General features: G+C 44.2%; 1 protein-coding gene across 2 annotated transcripts in view; it reads left to right on the top strand.

Moving 5' to 3' along the window:
• Nucleotides 1-21,046, top strand: part of USP10 (ubiquitin specific peptidase 10) — a 103,019-nt gene that overhangs the window by 25,453 nt on the left and 56,520 nt on the right. For both annotated transcript variants that reach the window (XM_068260180.1, XM_068260179.1), the window contains exons 3-6: nt 557-617; nt 5,810-6,847; nt 19,136-19,227; nt 19,367-19,476. In XM_068260180.1, coding sequence (XP_068116281.1) covers nt 557-617; nt 5,810-6,847; nt 19,136-19,227; nt 19,367-19,476 — 1,301 coding nt within the window. The remainder of the gene's footprint in view (nt 1-556; nt 618-5,809; nt 6,848-19,135; nt 19,228-19,366; nt 19,477-21,046) is intronic.

Here is a 21,046-nt window from a genome sequence, read left to right as displayed (position 1 = left end):
CTTTAAGATTTTCGTGACAGAGGACCTTTTAATATAAATTGTAATTACAATTGTAAATACTAAACTCTGTTTCAATATACAATCAATCAAATATTTTTGTTTAAGCAAATGTCTAATTGGGCAAAAAAAAAAATCATTGTATGGCTAACATTAGACTGATATTCATTGAAAGTGTTGGATAGTGTACTGGTTAATGGCTCGGCCTCTGACACAGGAGTCCTGGGTTCAAATCTCAGCTCTTCCTGTTCAGTAAGCCAGCACTTATTCAGTAAGGAGACATTGGGCAAGTCTCCCTAACACTGCTAAGGCCTATATATTGGGCTGCAGCTCTGCCACTTTGAGTAAATGTTCTGTGTCTTTGTCAGTGTTCTACCTGTATTAAATTGGCAGTAGCCTGCCAGTGCTGCTGTGTTCCATGTGGATGTTTCATTGAAGGTGTTCCACCTGCTTTACATTGACCATAGCCTGCCAATGTTGCTCTGTTCCATGTGATGTTTCAGCTCTTCAGTAATGAATCTCCCACTAATGCTATAAAACCTTTTTTCTTTCTCTGTAGTTACCACCTTTTAATGAAAACGTTTTATACGCGCCTCAGTCTTCAAGCGATCTACAAGATGGTAAGGATCCAGTGTGTGAACGGTTCCTGCAGTGTGTGAATGATGACTGCTCTGGCTTGTTTGGACTGAGAGAAGGGCTGATGATTGATGTACGCGGCACTGTAGCTTGTAATCCAGCGTTACACAATGGACAGAGGCATGCTGTGATGGGTTACTATGGGAGCTTTGCTGAGGGGAATGTATACACTGGAATCTTACGGCTGCATGAGTTGCATGGTAACAATGTTTTACTCTGGGCTACTTAATGACAGTTACTTCATAAATGAAAGCAGTAAACTCTTCCTGGAAATGCTTCTGGAGCCTTTAAAGGGGAACTCCGTGAAGTGCCATTGGTCTAGGTTTTTAAAGGGCACCTGATGTAAGAGTGATATGGAGACTGCCATATATATTTCCTTTTAAACAATGCACATTGCCTGGCTGTCTTGCTGACCTTCTGCCTCTAATACTTTTAGCCATATACCCTGAACAAGAAAGCAGATCAGGTGCTCTGACTGAAGTGTGACTGCCTTTGCTGCATGCTTGTTTCAGGTATATGATAGACACTTCTGATGCCAGAAAGATCAGCAGGGCTGCCAGGCAACTGGTATTGTTGCCAGCGTCCATTTCGTTCCCAGGTCACTTGTCCTTCAAAATTTGACTTTTTTTTTTTTTTTTCCTTCAAGATTTACTAGCTGTAGAAGTTGGCTTTGATGATTGCCCAATTGGAAGACAGATAATTTCACTGAACAGATGGAAGCAGTCATTGCTTCTGCTCCTCTATTGTGCTCAGATTGCGGCAGAAGTGTGTTAAAAGGACAACCAAAGCCGCATCTACACGCGTAGATGCGGCCGCGATGTTTCTTATCAATTGAGCCGCTGATGCGGCTCGATTGATAAGATCCGACAGGACGGATCTTGCTTCCGCCGATTCCCTGCTCGCTCCCCGCGAGGGGACAATGGCAGGGAATCTAGCGGAAGAGAAGCGGGGACGAGCGGGGAATCGAATGCGGCGCACGAGCGGGGACGTGGAAGAGGCAATCTGGCGGCTAATCGAGCCGCCTAATCGCTGCCTCATCTACCTGTGTAGATGAGGCTTTAAGTGAGTGATATTGTTTCTTTTTAAACAATGCACATTGCCTGGCTGTCTTGCTGATCCTCTGCCTCTAATTCTTTTAGCCATAGCCCCAGAACAAGCATGCAGATCAGGTGTAGCAAAGTTTCAAGATAGTTCATGCGCTCAAACAAGAAAGAAAAGTATCCAAATGCAACTTCTGGGCAAGTAGAATCTGTATGTGAAAAACGGGCCCTCTATAGTGCATTAACTTCCATTTATGTAACCGCAATAAAATAATTCTACTTACAGGATCATTGTTAAAAACGGTGGAGTCAGAGCCCCTCTCACACATCTTTGCTTCTTGTCTCCTCACACTGTGGCCAGCAGCGCTGGTGTCTGGATTTTGGCAAGACTGGCGGTGGGCGGGTCCTACTCCGAATGTGCCTGCCGCGTTATTGCCCGTTTCAGCATCACTACGCCAGTGTTCTCCCCAGAGCCTATTAGCCGGGCGGAGCGCCCACCTGGGTCTCTGTTCCCGCCCGGCTGCTGTGATTAGGCTCTAAAGGATCAGGATTAGGATCTAAAGCAGAGACTCATTCCTCTGCACGGAGTTTTGAATCAATTCTCTGCAGTTTTGAATCATTCCCCTGTGCAGAGTTTCGATTCATTCCTCTGCACGGAGTTTTGAATCACTAGCCCTCCTCCTCCTAGAATCTCCGCCCTCCTCCTCCTCAGCTCCTTCCTATCAGCAGCGTGGAGGGGCGGGGAAAGCTCCTAGCACAGAGCAGAGATGAGTCAGACCGCGGGAGCTTTCAGCTGCAGTCCAGACTTCAGGCACAGAATAGAATCTGCAGCTTGATTGCTTTCCTTTTGGTGAGTCACCTGATCTCCCCCAGCTACTACAGTGCACAGACACTCTCCTTTCCCTGCAATGTCCAGAAACCTCAAATACTGGCTAATCAACACATTTCCTTTTTTCTACTGATAATACAGATAACAAGCTGTTTACAGGATCTGTAACCTGAACCTGGTGCTGCATTCACTCTGCCTACTGTGTTCCTGCACTTCATCACAAACTGACCCCCAAGTGTTCAGTCAAATCACTGAGATATCCAGCTTCCAGTATGGGCAAATGAATGGCAAAACGTTCAGTACAGCATGTTTAACGTATCTTTGCTCAGCAGTTACAGTTTTAGGTTGAACAGAAGATTTACAGCCATCCAGTTCAGCCAGAATACTAAATCATTGTAGCATGGTTTTTACAGTCTTCTCTGGAGTTCTCACCATGATTGTCACCTGCCTGTGTGATTTTAGTCAGCACTCCTATACAGCAGCAGGAGTCACATACATTGCATGCTGGGAGTGGTTAATGATGTCTGGTCATATATGTGATGATGGGGGCTATGGCACTAAGGCCCCTTTCACACTGGGGTGCTTTTCAGGGAATGTCCAGAGCTTTACCGAATGCCAGCAAACAGAGGTACTATGACAAAGTTGCCCTGTGGTAGCATTTACACTACAGTTGCAATTTGTATGAAAATATCATACATATACAGCATTTTGGAAGCGCTCGCAATGTGATTTTTTTTTTTCTCAAACAAGTTATTCCCCCCCCTTTCCCCCAAACCAGCACGATCTAGAAATCTCCCCATCTAGTGTGACCCTCCCTCTCCAGCAGCACCCAGCGTGACCTTACTTCCCCACCCGGCTACTTTTTCGTGCCACCCGGCTACAAAATATTTCTGGGGAGAACACTGTACGCCTTCCTCAGATTATGCTGTGGCACTGGCTGGCGTTGATTAAAGAAAGCTATGTCGTTCGAACGAGTTGCCGAGCAGACGCACGCTACAGCTCGGCGTCTCATTTGAATTACGGCTTTTTTTTTTGTGTGTGTGTGTATATGAGCATTTACATTTTAAAGTGCATGCGGCGAGAAAGGGCTGAATATAATCACTGAAGAGGCTGTTTATCAGTGTTAACACAATAGGGGGTGGAAATAAATGAAAGGCTTCTAAATTTTTAATAGATGTAAATTCCAGATTTGGTAACCTGCCAATGTGTCATGATATGAGTACACCCATCCTTTCATCCCATGGCTGCCAAAGTCTCGCTCCTAATTTAGCATACGAAAAGAAAACCCTCATTACAGACAGAACGTTTATTTTAGACCATTCTAAAGCATAAGGCAAGAGAACCTGTCTATTTGAAATTGAGTATTATCAGGCCGCAATATCATTGCACAATGTCATTAAATTTAGTGAAACAAAAGTGAGGTAACTTCCTTCAGATTTGGTTACCTAGGAAGAGCGTAGGCTCTGGATACTATAGTGCCTTCCCGTTCCTGCCCCGTGCTTGATTAAACTCCTCTAACCGGCTAGGTGGTTTAGTGCTTCAGTGGTGTCCAGGGGGCCTTCGGAAGCCTTTGCGTGCGCAGTACGGTTGTGCTAGTCTTCAGAAGTGCACAGATGATGGTTAAAATCAAATTTGTGTGCAAGCTACGGTTATTACCATCTTGTTGGGCATCTCTTGTTGAGGATATTAAAGAGAACCCGAGGTGGGTTTGAAGAATATTATCTGCATACAGAGGCTGGATCTGCCTATACAGCCCAGCCTCTGTTGCTATCCCAAACTCCCCTAAGGTCCCCCTGCACTCTGCAATCCCTCATAAATCACAGCCACGCTGCTGACAAACAGCTTGTCAGAGCTGGCTGTGTTTATCTCTATAGTGTCAGTCTGCTGCTCTCCCCGCCTCATGCAGAACTCCAGTCCCCGCCTGCATCCCTTCCCTCCCTGCTGATTGGAGGTTAGGGACGGGGGCAGGGACCGGAGCTATGCAGGATGCGGGGGAGCAGCTGAGACTGACACTACAGATGTAAACACAGCCTCACAGCACGGCTGTGATTTATGAGGGATTGCAGAGTGCAGGGGGACCTTAGTGGGGTTTGGGATAGCAACAGAGGCTGGGCTGTATAGGCAGATCCAGCCTCTGTATGCAGATAACATTCTTTAAACACACCTCGGGTTCTCTTTAAGTTATACACAGCCAACATCTTCCATGGTGCTTTACAACAGAATACAAGGTATGATGGTACGATATAAACAATACAGGACAATGTTGGATTATCGCTGATGCAGTGAACAAATCAACTACAGATATTTATATAGAGGTGTAAGATATGTACACCCATCACACCACATTGAGAGACAGAAGGTGAAGACAGCCCTGGCCAATCAGTCTTAGGCCTCAATTCACGGAGCATTATCAAACGTTTATCAAACACTTATAAACAACAGTACTAGTTGCGCTGGCTATAAATTGTTCTCAAGTAATTTATCAAACACTTCATCAAACGTTTGATAATTTACCTCATGGGTAAAATATCACTAAGGTGTTATATATTTGTTGAACGTTTTATCGGTAAAACATTTGATAAATGTATAACACCTTAGTGAATTTAAAATGAGATTTTACCCATAAGGTAAATTATCAAATGTTTGATAAAGTGTCTGATAAACGTTTGATAATGCTCCGTGAATTGAGGCCACTGTCTCATGGGTTCAGGGATAGGACAGTAGGTGAATGGAAGCTGTGTATGGGCTGAGCCATACTACTGAGCTCTTTGTGACCCGTCCGCACTGCGTTTGTGTTTTGAAATACGCACTTCCGTTGACTTGTATTAGAATCACATCTAAATTGTAGTGAGGTTTCAATTTCACCGTGATTCCAATTCAAGTTAATGGGAGTATGTTTTTCAAACCGCTAATGCATCGTAGACTGATGTCAAAGTGCTCAACAGTGGAATTCTGCCTTATGAGATGGTAAAGTGGTGGTCAGTGGCCAAAATGTCCCAAGTGAGAGTACGCTTGCCTGAAGAGGTGAGTTTTCAGGTTGTGCCTGAAGAGGTTGAGTGGCGGATGTGTTCAGGAAGGGAGTTCCAGAGGAGGGGAAATGATCAGGAGAAGTCTTGTAAGTGGCGAGCATGTAGGTCTAGCAGACGTAGGGTTTTTTTTTGTTTTGTTTTTTTGTTATGGACAGTCAGGTTGTGATTTTTGCATCTGATCTTCCTCACAACTCTGTGGACTTCTCCGCTATGTGTAGCACAGTGGTATCTTGAAACGCACACGGCTACCAGTAACTGACTTCTTATTAATCTTTCAGGTGACGACTATCAGCGCATAGAGTTTGGCGTAAGCGAAGTGATCGATCCGGATGCGGGCTTCCTCAACAATTCCGACTACAGTATTTCAAGCACTTTGAACCCTCAGGCCCCGGAGTTTATACTTGCCTGCGCTACAGCCCAGAGTTCTGAAGATGATCTTCACACAAACAACTGTGACAACGTGGATGGGCAGTGCCCCGAGGCCGCCCTTCCCGACGGCAGCGGGAACGCGGACAGTGACGGGAACAGCGGATTAGGCCAGAGAGAGCGCAAAAAGAAGAAAAAAAGGCCACCTGGATATTATAATTACTTAGAAGGGGTTGCTGATGGCAACGCCCAGTCAGAGACCTTACTAAATGGCCATGCCAGCGTGACAGGATTTAATAGTATAGCCAATGATGAGCCTGAGGCGGCAGAGGATGCACCGTTATCATCCCCATCTCCTAGGACTTGTAACAGCCCAGATCACTCTGTGGACTATAATAGCGAGACCGCCAATGACGAGGTGTCTCCCCTTCCTAGTGCACTAGACAATGACAGGACTGCTGGCCAGCCTGAGACATGCAGTGTTGTTGAATTACTGCCACCTTGCAGCCCATCGGAGGCCGGAAGGGAGAGCCCAGTAAGGACAGCTGGGGAGCAGCCACAGGCTGACTCCGATATTATTATTACTACTACTGAAACCCTTGGAGTAAGTAACGGACAAACACTTGAAACTACAGAGGAAGTGCCCACCTCAAACGGGGTGGATGACCATGTCGAGGCTGCCTCTCCCCCTGAGCCAGCCAAGCCGGAGGACCTCGTACCGCCTCAGCCTGCTCCTCAGGCCACCGCTCCTCCTCCTTCCCTCAACCCACCAGCTAAGTCATGGGCTAGTCTTTTCCACAACTCTAAGCCCTCTACATCTCCGCTGGTGGCCTATGTGGAGACCAAGTATTCCCCTCCCGCCACCAGTCCTCAGCCAGTGGAGAAACCATGTGAAGAGAAGGAGGGGGCGGTTCCCGTGTCTGAAGATCCATTAGCCATAGTGATAGCAGGTATATAGGCTGATTCTGAAGTGTCAGTATTACACTGTAGTACGTACATTTCTCAGTTTTTTTAATCCATGTTTAGCACTGATGGTCTAATGGTTATTCTTAAAGTTGAAGAGCCTTTACACTTAAAGCAATACTGAAGTTAAAAAACAAAACAAAAAAAAAAAACAGATACTCACCTAAGGAGAGGGGAGGGTCTGAGCTCTATAGAGCCTTCCCGTTCCTCCCACGGTCCCTTCGTTCCACCGCTGTCACTCCCGTTAGCAGTATTCGTCCAATAAGTCGAACACTGGTCTGGGCTGCCATGGAAGGCTTTAGAGGCATGAGTACTCCTGAAGACAGGCTGCTCTGTACTGCGCATGCATGAGCACTTGTGCAGTATGAAACCGCCCATCTTGGGAAGCACTCAGGGTCCCAAAGCCTCCCATGGCAGCAGATTCAAACGGGTGACAGCGCTGGAACGAGGGGACCCTGAGAGGAACGGGAAGGCTCTATAGGACCCAGAGCCTTCCCTGTCCATAAGTATGTTTTTCAATTGTTTTTAAATTGTACCCGAAGAAAAACTAAACCAAAAAGAGATTCTTGCCTAGGAAGAGTGTCTTGTGTGGACACAAGAAACCTCCAGAGATTTCTTGTCCACCTCGCCCTTTCTGCCTTTGCCTCGGACACTTTGGAAGATGCAGACACACCCCTTTTTGCACAAGCGTGGCAATACTGTGCCTGAGCGGCTGGGTGTATGAGCGGCTGGGTGTATGAGTGGCTCCAGATTACCGTGCAGGCCTGGCCATGGTCACTCTTGTGCAAGAGGAGCGGCTGCGTGTATGAGCAGCTTTAGCTTACTGTGCAGGCCTGGCCATGGTCACTCTTGTGCATGAGGTGGAGCGGCTGCGTGTATGAGCGGCTCCAGCTTACTGTGCAGGCCTGGCCATGGTCACTCTTGTGCAAGAGGAGCAGCTGTGTGTGAGCGGCTCCAGCTTACTGTGCAGGCCTGGCCAGTCACTCTTGTGTAAGAGAAGCGGCTGTGTGTATGAGCGGCTCCAGCTTACTGTGCAGCCCTGGCCATAGTCACTCTTGTGTAAGAGAAGCGGCTGTGTGTATGAGCGGCTCCAGCTTACTGTGCAGCCCTGGCCATAGTCACTCTTGTGTAAGAGAAGCTGCTGTGTGTATGAGCGGCTCCAGCTTACTGTGCAGGCCTGGCCATGGTCACTCTTGTGCAAGAGGAGGAGCGGCTGTGTGTATGAGCAGCTCCAGCTTACTGTGCAGGCCTGGCCATGGTCACACTTGTGCAAGAGGAGGAGCGTGGTCACAATCACATTTCTGGCAAGCTGTTGTCGGAAATGTTCCCAGGGTCTGCTTGCATACAGTGGTGGAGACTAGGAGGATATGGGAAGCCTCTGCAGGATCCAGAGGCTTCCCTCTTCTTAGGTGTCTAGTTTCATTTTATTTGCTCTGGGTATACTTTAAAATGTTCTTTAGTAACCCCTCCCCCACATCACTTGCTGTAAGTTACTAAAAGTTGCCTAAAGGCACGTACACACGCCGGATTCCGGCGAACGCTCTGCGGATCCGTCAAAACCAGCCTTATCAGCCTGCAACAGACTGTACACACACAAACTGTCGCTAGAAGGGCTGCCCCGCAGTGTGACGACCCGTTGGTTTAATGAATCAGGCATGTGTACGCGTTTGGTTTTTGTTGATGATCATTGTGGTCACGTGATGCTGCCACGCTCGGCTGCTTATCAGGAACCTCTGACAGCCAGAATCCCTCTCACAATCCTCAGAGACCTTGTTGCTGAATCCAGCACAGAAGTACAGCCACACTGACTATCATTAGGGATGGTCGATGAGATGCAAATAATTCCTACTTGATGCAGCTTGAAAATCGATCTTTTCCGGCTGTGCAGCAGAAGTAGGAGGCAGCTTATCCGGATGTGCAGCAGAAGTAGGAGGCGTCTTATCCGGCTGTGCAGCAGAAGTAGGAGGCGTATTATGCGGCTGTGGCATTTTAGCCTGTTTTCAAACTGCATAAATCTGCATAGGATTAGCATAAAAATTTCATTTCGACTTGGAATTCTGTGCATCTTATTCACCATCCCTAACTTTCATCAAAATCAAGTGAAGCTTCTCTCAAGAAAAAAAAATCAATCCTTCAGTTTAGTCCTACATATTGTAAGAATTAATGGCAGTTCACCTACCTTACCTTGTGTACATCGTGGAGAGCTATTTATACTTGTAATTATGGGGGGAAAAGTTTCTGTTAAGTGCTAAAGTGGACCTAAACTATTGCAGAAGACAAAAGGAAAACGGAGAAGTGCACCTTCTGTTTTTAGAGAGAAAAGCCTGTCTTAATTCCCCCTCATCTTCAACTAATCACAAAAGTAATTTGATCGTTCAATTATGTCAGCACAGAAATTTGGCACTCCTCAGCAGACACATTTATTATGTAAACACAAGATGTTTTGTTTGTTTGCTTCCATGAAAGCAGGAAGTAAAGGTTATTATACTGTTGCTTATCTTTTAGAGTAGAGAGGACGTTCTGAGTTCAGGTCTTTTTTAAAGGGTACCTGACGTGGCAAATAGCATGAGAGGAACGTACGTGTGTGTACAGCCACAGTCCCACATAGAGCCCGCTTGTGTTATTGCTGTAAGAGTTCGGGGCTCAGAATGAGTTTCTCTGCAGTCAGTCCATAGTGTAGCTCATAACTAATTAAAGGTAAATAAACTCCTGCATGGCTAGGAACACTTTTGGGTGCAGGGAACAGAGGGAATGTTAGTAGTTCAATATTTGTCTGTATCGGAGCTGAAAGTGAATCTGAAGTGAAAATAAACTTATGATATGATTTGTGTGTGTAATACAGCTAAGAAATAAAACATAAGCAACAGAGATATGAGTCTAATATTGTTTCCAGTACAGGAAAAGTAAAGAAACTCCAGTTGTTATCTAAGCAAAAAAACTTATCTGAGCTCCACGACTTTCAAAGTCACAGAGAGCTCTGTCTTCTGAAGCTTATTATCTCAAGTGTCTGTCACTGTATTTTGCTTTTTCTGCAGAGTAAAGCTCAAAAGTTCACTAGCCTGCTCTGTGAAATCATTTAGAATGCTGAGTGCAGTGTGTAAATTGCAAATATTAGAGAATGATGTAAAGTTATTAAAAAAAAAAATGAGACTAAATTTTCTTTGCTACTAATTTCTATTTCCCGTACTACATACAAGTCATTATATCAGCATTTTTTTCTGCTTTGTCACTTGATGAAACATTAAACTACTATCAAATAAACTGTTCTTCGGTAAGCCCCACATACCTATAGAGTTTTTAGCCAGCAACACTAAAAAGCTTTTCAGAAGTCTCTCAGCACAACCTGTGTGGAAAAAAATGCTTTGTTTACCAGCTGTTTGTAACAATCTGTGTCCGCATCGGGCTAGAGCTTTTACCATGTAAATGGGTTCCACTTGTCCGTCACTTCAGAGGAATGATTTACTGTTTCTACCATGCTTACACACACACACTGCTTTCTGACAGATCATATGGGAACAGCTGAGGTATTTTTTAAATACCGAGAAGGATCTGAAGAGAAGGAGGCTTACTTTATTCCTGTTCTTGGATGCCCCCCCCCCCCCCATTCAAAATGAGCTCTTCCTGGCTCTGTTTACTTTGCACTGCCAGGCAGAGAGAGAGACACACACACACACAGAGCTGCAGCTGATAAGTTATGTATACACTATTTGAAGCTATATTTCTGCTTTCTATCATTCTGAGCAGATTCCAGTTACAGTATTACAGCCAGTGAGGACTGTTTCTGTATGCTGGATGTGCTGGACGCAGTCATCCAAAGTAATACGGTGAAAACTGTTATCTGTAAATGTCATATTGTCTTCACTTAAAAATGAAAAGATGAAGAGGCCGCCACCATCCACACCGCTTTCGGCTGCTCCGTTTGCCTGCAGTCCTTTAGTTTCACTTTCCTGGCCCCTGGGGTCATGACGCTGGAAGAGCAGCGAAATGTAAAACCACAAAACACTGGTTCACACGACAGTCGGGTCCCGGAATCTGCCACAGACCGAGACCCCTAAACCACCAGGCGATACCTAGAGGGAGATACAGGTGAGCCCTGGACCTCTCATAGAGCAGCGGCTAGGGAGAGCTTCCCAATGGTAGCTTTGGAAGGCCTGCAGGATCGCCCCTAGTGGGCGTTTAAGCAGGAAATCCCTCTCCTCCCTTCCCCTCCAGAATAGCAGCAATTGCTTGGGGGCCCCAGCACTGGTGGATCGGAAGAGGCGGGTGGAAGCTACTAGATTATCCAGCAGCTTCCCTTCACTGGAGATAAGTACCCATTTGGGGCACCTTTTTTTTTTCCTTCAGGGACACTTTAAGGAAAGCCAGGGGGTGAAATAATTTCCTTAGGCCTGTTCTCACTTGGGCAATTAGTGGGTGATTCCCGCTAATCGCCGAAGCGCTAACGCTGTTTAAAGCGCTAGCGCAACATTAACCTTATGGCAGTGATCTCATTGCCGCCGATCGCGAGTGTTTTGCGATTAGTGGCAATCGCAAAATGTCCCTGCAGCATTTTGCTGCGATTCTAGAGCGATCGCAATACAGTGCTTAACAAAGCGCTGGGCGCGATCACTCTGAATTGCGTGAGTGGTCAGTGATTTTTACCACATTAATCGCGGTAAAATCACCCGCGCAAAACTATTGCAAGTGTGAATGGTCCCCTAGGCTCCTTTCACATCAGGCCTGTGGCGTTCCATTGTAGCACACAGTATCCACGCGTTGCAATGACATTCCTATGGTGTCTTCACATTGAGTGCAGTATAGCATATCCTGTGCACTTGTACAGTGCTGTTAGGCAGCATACATAAAAAGGGCGCAGGGTGAAGCTGAAAAACTGCTCATCCTACTATTGCAAATTTCCCGGCTGCGAAGATTCCTCCTCTAGACAGTTTTGTTTTTTCCTGTAATTTGGGCTCCGACTTTTGCTTGCACCCAAATTACATACTGAGCGCCATTAGCTGTAATTCATACTAAGGTATGGCTGCACCCAAATGTCCGACGCTCCTTTTTACCTGTCTCGGACTTCCTTTGTACTGTACTCCTCTGTATATACATGCTCGTGTATCTTGTGTACAAGGCTTTATAGTCATAAGCTGCAGCACGTTAGGAGTAGATGTTTTATAGCTGTGAATCCCCCCTCCTTGTGGCTTAGCTGGATATTGGACATGCTGAATATTTCCCCGGGGTTAGATCTGTGTAGGAATAGTGTTTGTATAACTTTGAGAAGTGAGAGGACTGAGCAGAGTTATAGCAGAGCAGGGTGTAGGGCTGGTACGCAATGTCCACTCTCTGCAGCCGCCGGCTCTGACCGTCTCCTGCTCTCCATGAATTTAGTGGAGTCTCATATGAAACTGCTGAGGCTGCTGCTATTGCATCTCATAATTCCCCAGTCCGCTGATGGGCCCTGTAAGACTTTGTGTGACACCTGGGGCCTGCAGAACCAATTTCACAATGCCCAGCACACGTCCAATATTAGGAGAATAAATACTGTCATTAAATGTAAGATCTCTGCTTTGCTTCGCCAGTTTTTAATAATGACATATAAGTGGTGAGTCACTCCTTGCCAGCGGCTTGAATTGGTCTAGAAAAGCATTTACAAACATTTTTTTTTTTTTTTTTTTTTTTTACAGTAAGGGCCCATTTCCACTCTGGCTGTTTGTGCCCGATTTCACACGTGCTGATCCGGAATCCCAGCCTATTGAAATCCATTGGATTTTTCTGATTTATGCTCATGAAAAAATTCTGAAGCACTGAATTCGGCCGGAGCTTGTGGAAACCTACCGTTATGCTGGTCATACACGGCATACTGGGCAGGCTTATCAATCGAGCCTGATGGCTCGATTGATAATATCCGACAGGTCCGATGACCTGCCGGATAGATTCCCCGCTCGATCCCCGCCGGCGGACAATAGCAGGGAATCAAGCGGCTGATTAGGAGCACCTGCGGGGATCGGTCCGGCGGCTAATCGGCCGCCAGATCGACCCATGTATGCCCAGCATTAGACTTTGTATCATCATCCTCCGCACTACTCTCCATGCCTGCTGGAGCATGTGCCCATCTTTACTGTCTCCCCTCCCCCTTACTGAAATTGCGCAAACACGTGCTAGTACCAGTACTGCCAGCTGCGCCTTCTGCTCCAATGGGGGGGGGGGGTGGGCAAGGGGAGTGACCATTTCTTCTTCAACCAATTAACAGATGTAAACCTTGTCCCCCTCTCATTGCTATACCCCAGCAGATCTGTTAGGCTTCATCACCTGTCAGCTGCTTCCAGTCACCAACCAAGTGCATGTTAGCGCTTGGGCGGTGCGCAGGTGGTCCACCCATGGAGTTGCATCTCAGCATACCGGTTGCTGTCCTTAGACGCCTGGTAAAGTTGCCGTGTCTCAGAAATGACACACGGAGTTACCAAGCGCTGCTATTCGGCTGCATGTAATTGCGCTTGTTCAGCCTTCCATGTAAATGAGCCCTAAAAGTGGGCACACACGACACCATTTTTACATTTTATTTTATTTTTTCGATTTGAGAATTCTCAACTTTTCCGATGGTAACTTGTGAAAACTCTGACCAATGTATTACATTGGTGTTCCCAATGTGTCTTGTGCTTTTCCCCAGTTATGAAAAATAAATGATCACTCCCAGAAAATGACTTGGGTGTATTAATCAAGAAATTTACAAGCTATATTATGCTGTTCAACATACTGGAAAATGTATCTGAATTCTGCAACGCGCCTGATTAAAAACATGGGAAGGAGTTCACATTTTTTGATTGGAGAAAAAAAGTAAAACCATTGTTCTGGTTCCAAAACTGATGGTTTTTATTTATGAAAAAAATGTGAAAATAAAATATTTCATTGTATTGCGTTTCCGCCTTAAAGTGGGACAAAGCTCCATATTAACTAAGAAGAAAAAAAATCAATAAAGATTGCTTATTTATGTTGTTTTTAGTGTTTGTCAGATTTAGAAGAAATGTGATATGAAGAAAATATTTGTTGGGTTTCCATCTTTGTTTCTCTGATGCCAAAAGTGACATCACTTCTGCCCTTTTTTTTTTTCAACTCAGCTCAGTGTTACTTTTTCCTCCCTTTGCCACAGTTTACTGTCCCAACAGCAGGTATCACCTCTACAACTGGCTTGCATCACCGTGTAAACTCTTGAGGGGTTTCAATTACCTTCTGGTCATAGTGTCCTTATCTTCCCCGAAATAGGAAGCTTTCTGTTATTTGCATGCTGATAAGCTTGTTACTATAGCTAAAAAAAAACCTACTGTACCACAATCCTGCTTTCTTTGAACAGTTCCTGCAGTTAGGCAAAGGCTCCCAAACGAGGAAAAAAAATGGGGAACCTATTTTAGAAAAAGGGGTCTACATATATTTTTGGGTCACTATCTTTGGATGTTACACCCTCCTGTAAGTATTGCGGGTTCAATACCACTACATATGAGATGCTTCTTGCAGCTATCTCAGGGTAAAGCCTAGGACACTTTCAATTACGAGTGGCCAATTACTGACTTTTACCATTATTATGAGGGTCAACAGATGTTGAATACTATTAGCAGATTGTGTAGATAAACAGCTTACTACATGGAGGTGGTGAAAATTCGTCAGTGATTGGCCAGTCATAATTGAAAGTATACCAGGCTTAAATCTGTGAGAAGTGAGGCTGCCGCACTACACTTCATGCAGTTGGTAGGTTTTTTGGGAAGGTGTATTTTGAGTTGGAAAGGATACCTCTGGCTTTCTTACTACTTTGCAGGGGAAAATAACTACTAATATTATAGGAGTTGTATTATCACCTTATTACTGTTAGATGTTTATATAGTCCTGACATCTGCAGCACTTAACCGATTACAGTCATGTCACTGACTGTCCTCAGAGAAGCTTACTCTAATCCTACCACAGTGGTAGTCTTAATGTCCTACCATATTATTATTATATATTTATATAGCACTGACATGTTTTGGAGCACTTTACTGAGTTACATAGTCATGTCACTGACTGTCCTCAGAGGAGCTCACAATCTAATCCTACCATAGTCCTAGTATAATGTCTTATCACATTATTATTATGTATTTATGTAGCACTGACATCTCCTGCAGCGCTTTAGAGTAATATAGTCCTGTCACATCAACAGAGCTCACAATCCAGTCCTACCATGTGTTCCTATTGTAGGCTAAGCCCACTAGAGTTGCTGTAAAGCTTATAGATGTCCTTGCATCTGAATTTTAAAAATATTCTGGAAAAAAAATCCATTTTATAATTTGGTGTTCATATGGATAGAAGCAAAATGTTAAGTAAAAACAACAAAATACAATAGCTTTTAGGGGTAGTAAAGCACAGATTTGTTTACTTGGGTGTTTTATAAATTGTCCCATGAAGCAAGCTAGGTGAAATTAAAGCTGTGTAAAACGTACTGTAAATCTCATACAAAGCAGTTTGGAAGTTAACCACTAGGTGGTGCTGAGTGCCCACAATGCAGATTCATGCTGCATTGTCTTGCATAGAATGATTTCCTGCATGATTCCTCTCAGAGGCTCATGCAGGACTTGTACCCGGAGGGGATTCAGCTGCATTTCACAGATATTTCTGCTTATTGTAAGTGGAAGAAATCGTCAGTGTTAGAAAATAAATTGTGAATAGATTTTAGAATTTATTCTGGTAATTCTGGGGTGTTAAGAAAGCATTCATCCACACAAAGTTGATTGCTTAACCACTTGAGGACCACGGGCTTAAACCCCCCCTAAAGACCAGGCCATTTTTCACAAAAAGGGCCACTGCAGCTTTAAAGAGAAACTCCGACCGTAAATTGAACTTTATCCCAATCAGTAGCTGGTACCTTCTTTTACATGAGAAATCTATTCCTTTTCACAAACCAAGTATAAGGGGGAGCTGTATGGCTGATATTGTGGTGAAACCCCTCCCACAAGAAGCTCTGAGTACCGTGGTACTTCTGGCAGTTTCCTGTCTGTGAACCCTGTTGAATTGTGGGAAATAGCTGTTTACAGCTGTTTCCAACTGCCAAAAAAGCATGCAGCAACTGCATCACCTGCCAACAGTAAAAATGTCACCATGTGATAAATGTCAAAATGTGAATCAGGGATTTAAAATATTTTACAATGATCAAACACTGACTAAATCATTTATACAGAATTATTGTAAAAATGAAGCACTTTTTATTACATTATTTTCACTGGAGTTCCTCTTTAAAGAGAATCTGTATTGTTAAAATCGCACAAAAGTAAACATACCAGTGCGTTAGGGGACATCTCCTATTACCCTCTGTCACAATTTCGCCGCTCCCCGCCACATTAAAAGTAGTTAAAAACAGTTTTAAAAAGTTTGTTTATAAACAAACAAAATGGCCACCAAAACAGGAAGTAGGTTGATATACAGTATGTCCACACATAGAAATTACATCCATACACAAGCAGGCTGTATACAGCCTTACTTCTGAATCTCTAGAGATCACTTGTGTGTGTTTACCTTCTGACCCCTTCAGCTCTCACCCACTGAAGTGACAGGCTTCCTGCAGACAGCTCTGCCTATGTGGTTAATTCCTCAGTATGTGACCTTCCAGCTCCTTTCACAGCCTAGGATTTTTATCCAGCTCTCTTCTATCACTGATAAGATAGCAGAGAAGCTGCTGGCTTATGTAAATAAAACACACACTGGAGTGTGCATAGAGGAACAGATCTGCACGGAAGAGTTGGCAGCCTTCCAGACACAGGCCGACAAGTCTGACAGGGGAAAGATACATTGATTTATTACAGAGACTGTCATAGTATAAAGTGCTGCAGTAAGCCACAACACATTAGAATAGGTTTAGGAACTTGTAGGATGGTAGAAAAAACGTTGTAATTTTTGTTACAGAGTCACTTTAAGGCCTCGCTGCAGGGCCGTACACCTCAGCACGCAAGTGATTCCCCTCCCCCTTTTCTGTCCACCAACAGAGCTCTCTCTTGGCGGTCTTTGATTGGTGGTGCAGTTTGTTTTGTTTTTTACAAATATTTGATTACTTTTTAAATATGCTTATTTTATTTATATTTTTATCCCCAGCAATTCCTGAACAGCAGTTTAACCTCCTCAGCGGTAAGCCTGAGCTAAGCTCGGGGTGTGCCGCCGCGGAGGATTTCTCAGCCCCTGGTGGGCCGATTTGCACACTTTTTCCTTATTTTGTTTACTAGCCGATCGCTGCCGCTACCCGCCGCGTTAGAGGGCCGCCCCCCCAGACCCCTTGCGCAGCCTGGCCAATCATAGCCAGGCTGCGCTAAGGGGGTGGATCGGGACTCCCCCAGACACCATGACATGGACGACGTTGATGACGTCATCCCGATCGTCACCTTGGCGACGGGGGAAGCCAAACAGGAAATCCCGTTCTGAACGGGATTTCCTGTTTGCTCTGATCGCTGGAGGCGATCGGAAGGGGCGGGGGGATGCCCGCTGCACAGCGGCCATCGTGTAACTAGCGCTAGGCTAGCTACATGGTTTAAAAAAAAAAAAAAAAAAAATTAAAGTGCTGCGCCGCCATCAATATTGGGTATTATATCTGACAGCAGCATTATGTCATTATACAATATATTGCATTTAGAGTGGTTGTTTCATATGAAGCAGGGATCATGTTGCAATATTTGCTTGGTTTTTAAATGGTTTTATTCTTTATTGAATCATCAATATTGTGAATATTATTATACCTAATGTTGAATAAAGATTTTTGTTATACTTTTTCAAATTTTGCTGTGGGAGGTGCTATTTTTCAAGGGCTTTGTTCTTATACCATTTAACTGCATACCATTTAAGGTTTTAATAGACCGCCAGGGAGGCTAACTTCCTAAATAGTAAGATACCAGCCAGCCTCCCTACTCACTCGCACACTATTTTGTCAGACTGTGCAACTGCTGTTCAGGAAATGCTGTTGAAAATAGACAACCCTGAGAATCCCTCATGAGGAAATGGACTGGCCCAAAACCTGTTGGTTCTGTCAGTTTTTAAGTGTCTAATTTGCGATAGTGATCCTTTAAACGGAATCTGAAGCGGAAATAAACGTATGATATAATAAATTGTATGTGTAGTACGGCTAAGTAATAGAACATTAGTAGCACAAATATGAGTCTCATATTGTTTCCAGTACAGGCAGAGTAAAGAAACTTCAGTGATCTATGCAAAACCGCTCAGGACAGAAATGGTCCTATTTTCTGAAGCACTTATACATCAAAGAAACAGTGAAAGGCAGCTTCAGAAAAGGTTTTACTGCAGGGGAGTTTGAAGGGCCATTAGCTCTGCTCTGTTTAAATATTTTAACTGCTTGCCGATTGGTGTGAACGCGGCAGCAGCCTCAGGACCGCTCCACCACGTTCGGCGTGAATGGCTTTCAATGGGGCTAGCAGGGGATCGTGTGCGCTAATGCGTGTGCATCTTCACTTGGAAGGCGGAGCTTCCCAGACGTTCGGAGACTGTAAGACGGCGAAACAGTCGTCTAATAACCCTGTACAGTGCTGTGATCTAAGGCAGCGATGTACTGGGGACAGCTGTGTGACACGGCTGTTCCCTCGGTAGGCAGAGAAGTGACTGGCTGTCATAGGCTTAAGCCTTTGACAACCAATCACCCTGATTGGCTGGTGGGGTGTGGGAGTGGGAATATAAAATAAATTTAAAAAAAAAAGGTAAATTTATTTAAAGATTAATAAATATTTATAAAAAAAACAAACGGGAACGATCAAACCCCACCAACAGAAGGCTCTCTTAGTGGAAGAAAATGAGGCAAGAATCACTTGTGTGCTGAGGTGTGCGGCCTCTTGAGACCTTTGTTTTAAAGAGAAACCATAACCAATAATTGAACTTCATCCCAATCAGTAGCTGATACCCCTTTTCCCATGAGAAATCTATTCCTTTTTTCAAACGGATCATCAAGCCGCTCTGTATGGCTGATTTAGTGGTGAAACTCCTCCCACGGTGTGATGTCAGCGCCTCACAGCACTGAGGTCCTGACATCACACTGTGGGAGCCTTGTTGCATTGTGGGAAATAACAGCTGTTTCCAACTGCCAAAAAAAGCAAGCAGCATCCTTCCAGTCACCATGTGATAAATGTCTGAATGTATATCAGGTGGAGGAAAGCTTTTACAATGGGCAAACACTGACTAAATCATTTATACATAATTATTGTAAAAATTAAGCACTTTTTTTTTATTACATTATTTTCACTGGAGTTCCTCTTTAACCTATTGCTGTGTTTTTATTTTTACAGAGGCGTTGGAGAAGGTGAAACTAGTACATAAACCACTGTCTTTACAGCCCAGAGGATTAATTAACAAAGGAAACTGGTGCTATATCAACGCTGTATCCTTTATTCATGCAAGCCAAGGGGATTAATACACATTACATCCTTACTTTGCTTAAACTAAATTTAATCTGGCCTTTGTTTACAGGTTTTGTGTGTGCTTTTGTCTGGTTAAGTTCCTTAACATGTGCTTTGTAGACACTGCAGGCTCTAGTAGCATGTCCCCCCATGTACCATCTGATGCGATGCATTCCATTGTATAGCAAAGCAGAGAGGCCGTGTACATCAACACCTATGATTGACAGCTTGTAAGTACACTTTGTGTGACTCAGCATAAACTGCAAACCCCTATTTTTTTATTTATTTTTTTAATCACAGCTGGGACTACTGTATTTTGTGATATCACTGGTCTCTAGTGAATGGATAGGCTGCATTATCAGTGTTGTCACTGGCCTCTAGTGCAAGGATGTGAAGTCGGAGCAATTTTGGGTACCTGGAGTCAGAGATAGTGTTTCAATAAATGGAGGAGTCTAAGTCGGATGATATTTTTAACCAGGGCTGTGGAGTCGGTCCAAAAATCCACCGACTCCGACTGCTCAGTTTAGGATTCCACCGACTCCTCGACTCCGACTCCTCTAATTTGCATATTACAATTTTGTTGATTAAGTATGTAACATGAAATTCGTCTCTTAACTGCCAACACTTAGGAATTTTACAAGACAACTGAAGTGAGAAGGATATGTAGACTACTATATTTATTCCCTTTAGACTAAAACTACTCCTTGGTAAGAGTACTTGTAAAAGGTACAAACCGGAACAAAGAACATCTATCAGGCCCTAGGCAATGTAAGTGTGGGTGCATGTAAGAATGATGTGCAGGTACTCTGCAGGGGAATGAGGAGATTCTTCCTCTATTACACATTCTTCATGCACAATCTGAACAAGGTTTATGGGTGACAGACAACACCTCTGTGTTCAATGTGCACAGCATTCTCAGTGGATTCCCTGCAGCTCTGTGGGGAGTGCATATGTAGAGTATAGTACTACTGTGTTACAAAGTAAACCTGAGACAGATGAAATTAAAGTTTTATACAGACCTGGGGCTTCCTCCAGCCATCTTCAGGATAATCAGTCCCTCGTTGTCCTCCTCCACCACCTGGATCTTCTGCTATGAGTCCAGGTACTTGAGCCAGTCGGGCATAGTGCACATGCACACACTCCACCGCCAGGAGCATACTACACCTGTGCAGCACTATTGCGCAGGTGCAGAATGTTCCTGGCTGTGGGAGCGGCATGCGGCCGGACAGCGCTGACTGGCTGAATTACCAGGACTCATAGCAGAAGATCTGGGTGGTGGAGGACAGCGAGAGACTGATTAGCCTGAAGGGGGCTGGAGGAAGCCCCATGTATGTATAAAACTTTACTTTTCATCCGTCTCAGGTACCCTTTAATTTGTCGTCACCAAACCAAATTTTAACATATCAAATTATTTAAATTCATCAGCAAAGGGAGTGCATACATTTGCATAAATCAGCATCAGTGCAGAATTATTTCCATCTCATTGACCATCTCTATTAGTGACACGGCTACACATCAGGCTTTATTCTTACAGCATAGATGTTATTTAGTATATATAAGAGATTCCTGTACACATCATATATACAGTCACAATCAGATCTGTATATCTGACCTTAAAAATACGGGGACTGCTTTATTGAAGCAGCACAAGTAACTAATTTTGATTGGTTTATTTCATTTTTGTGGACTAAGCACAGCTATTACTGTATATATACTGTATATATACATTATTTTTAATGACTATTATCTGAGAAATAGAACATTTTATCATATTTTCTATTTTAATTACAGTTACAAATT

This window comes from Hyperolius riggenbachi, chromosome 11 (genome assembly GCF_040937935.1).
Source record: "Hyperolius riggenbachi isolate aHypRig1 chromosome 11, aHypRig1.pri, whole genome shotgun sequence".
NCBI lineage: Eukaryota > Metazoa > Chordata > Amphibia > Anura > Hyperoliidae > Hyperolius > Hyperolius riggenbachi.
Note: the sequence above shows the minus strand (reverse complement) of the source record. Positions and strands in the feature narration are given on the sequence as shown.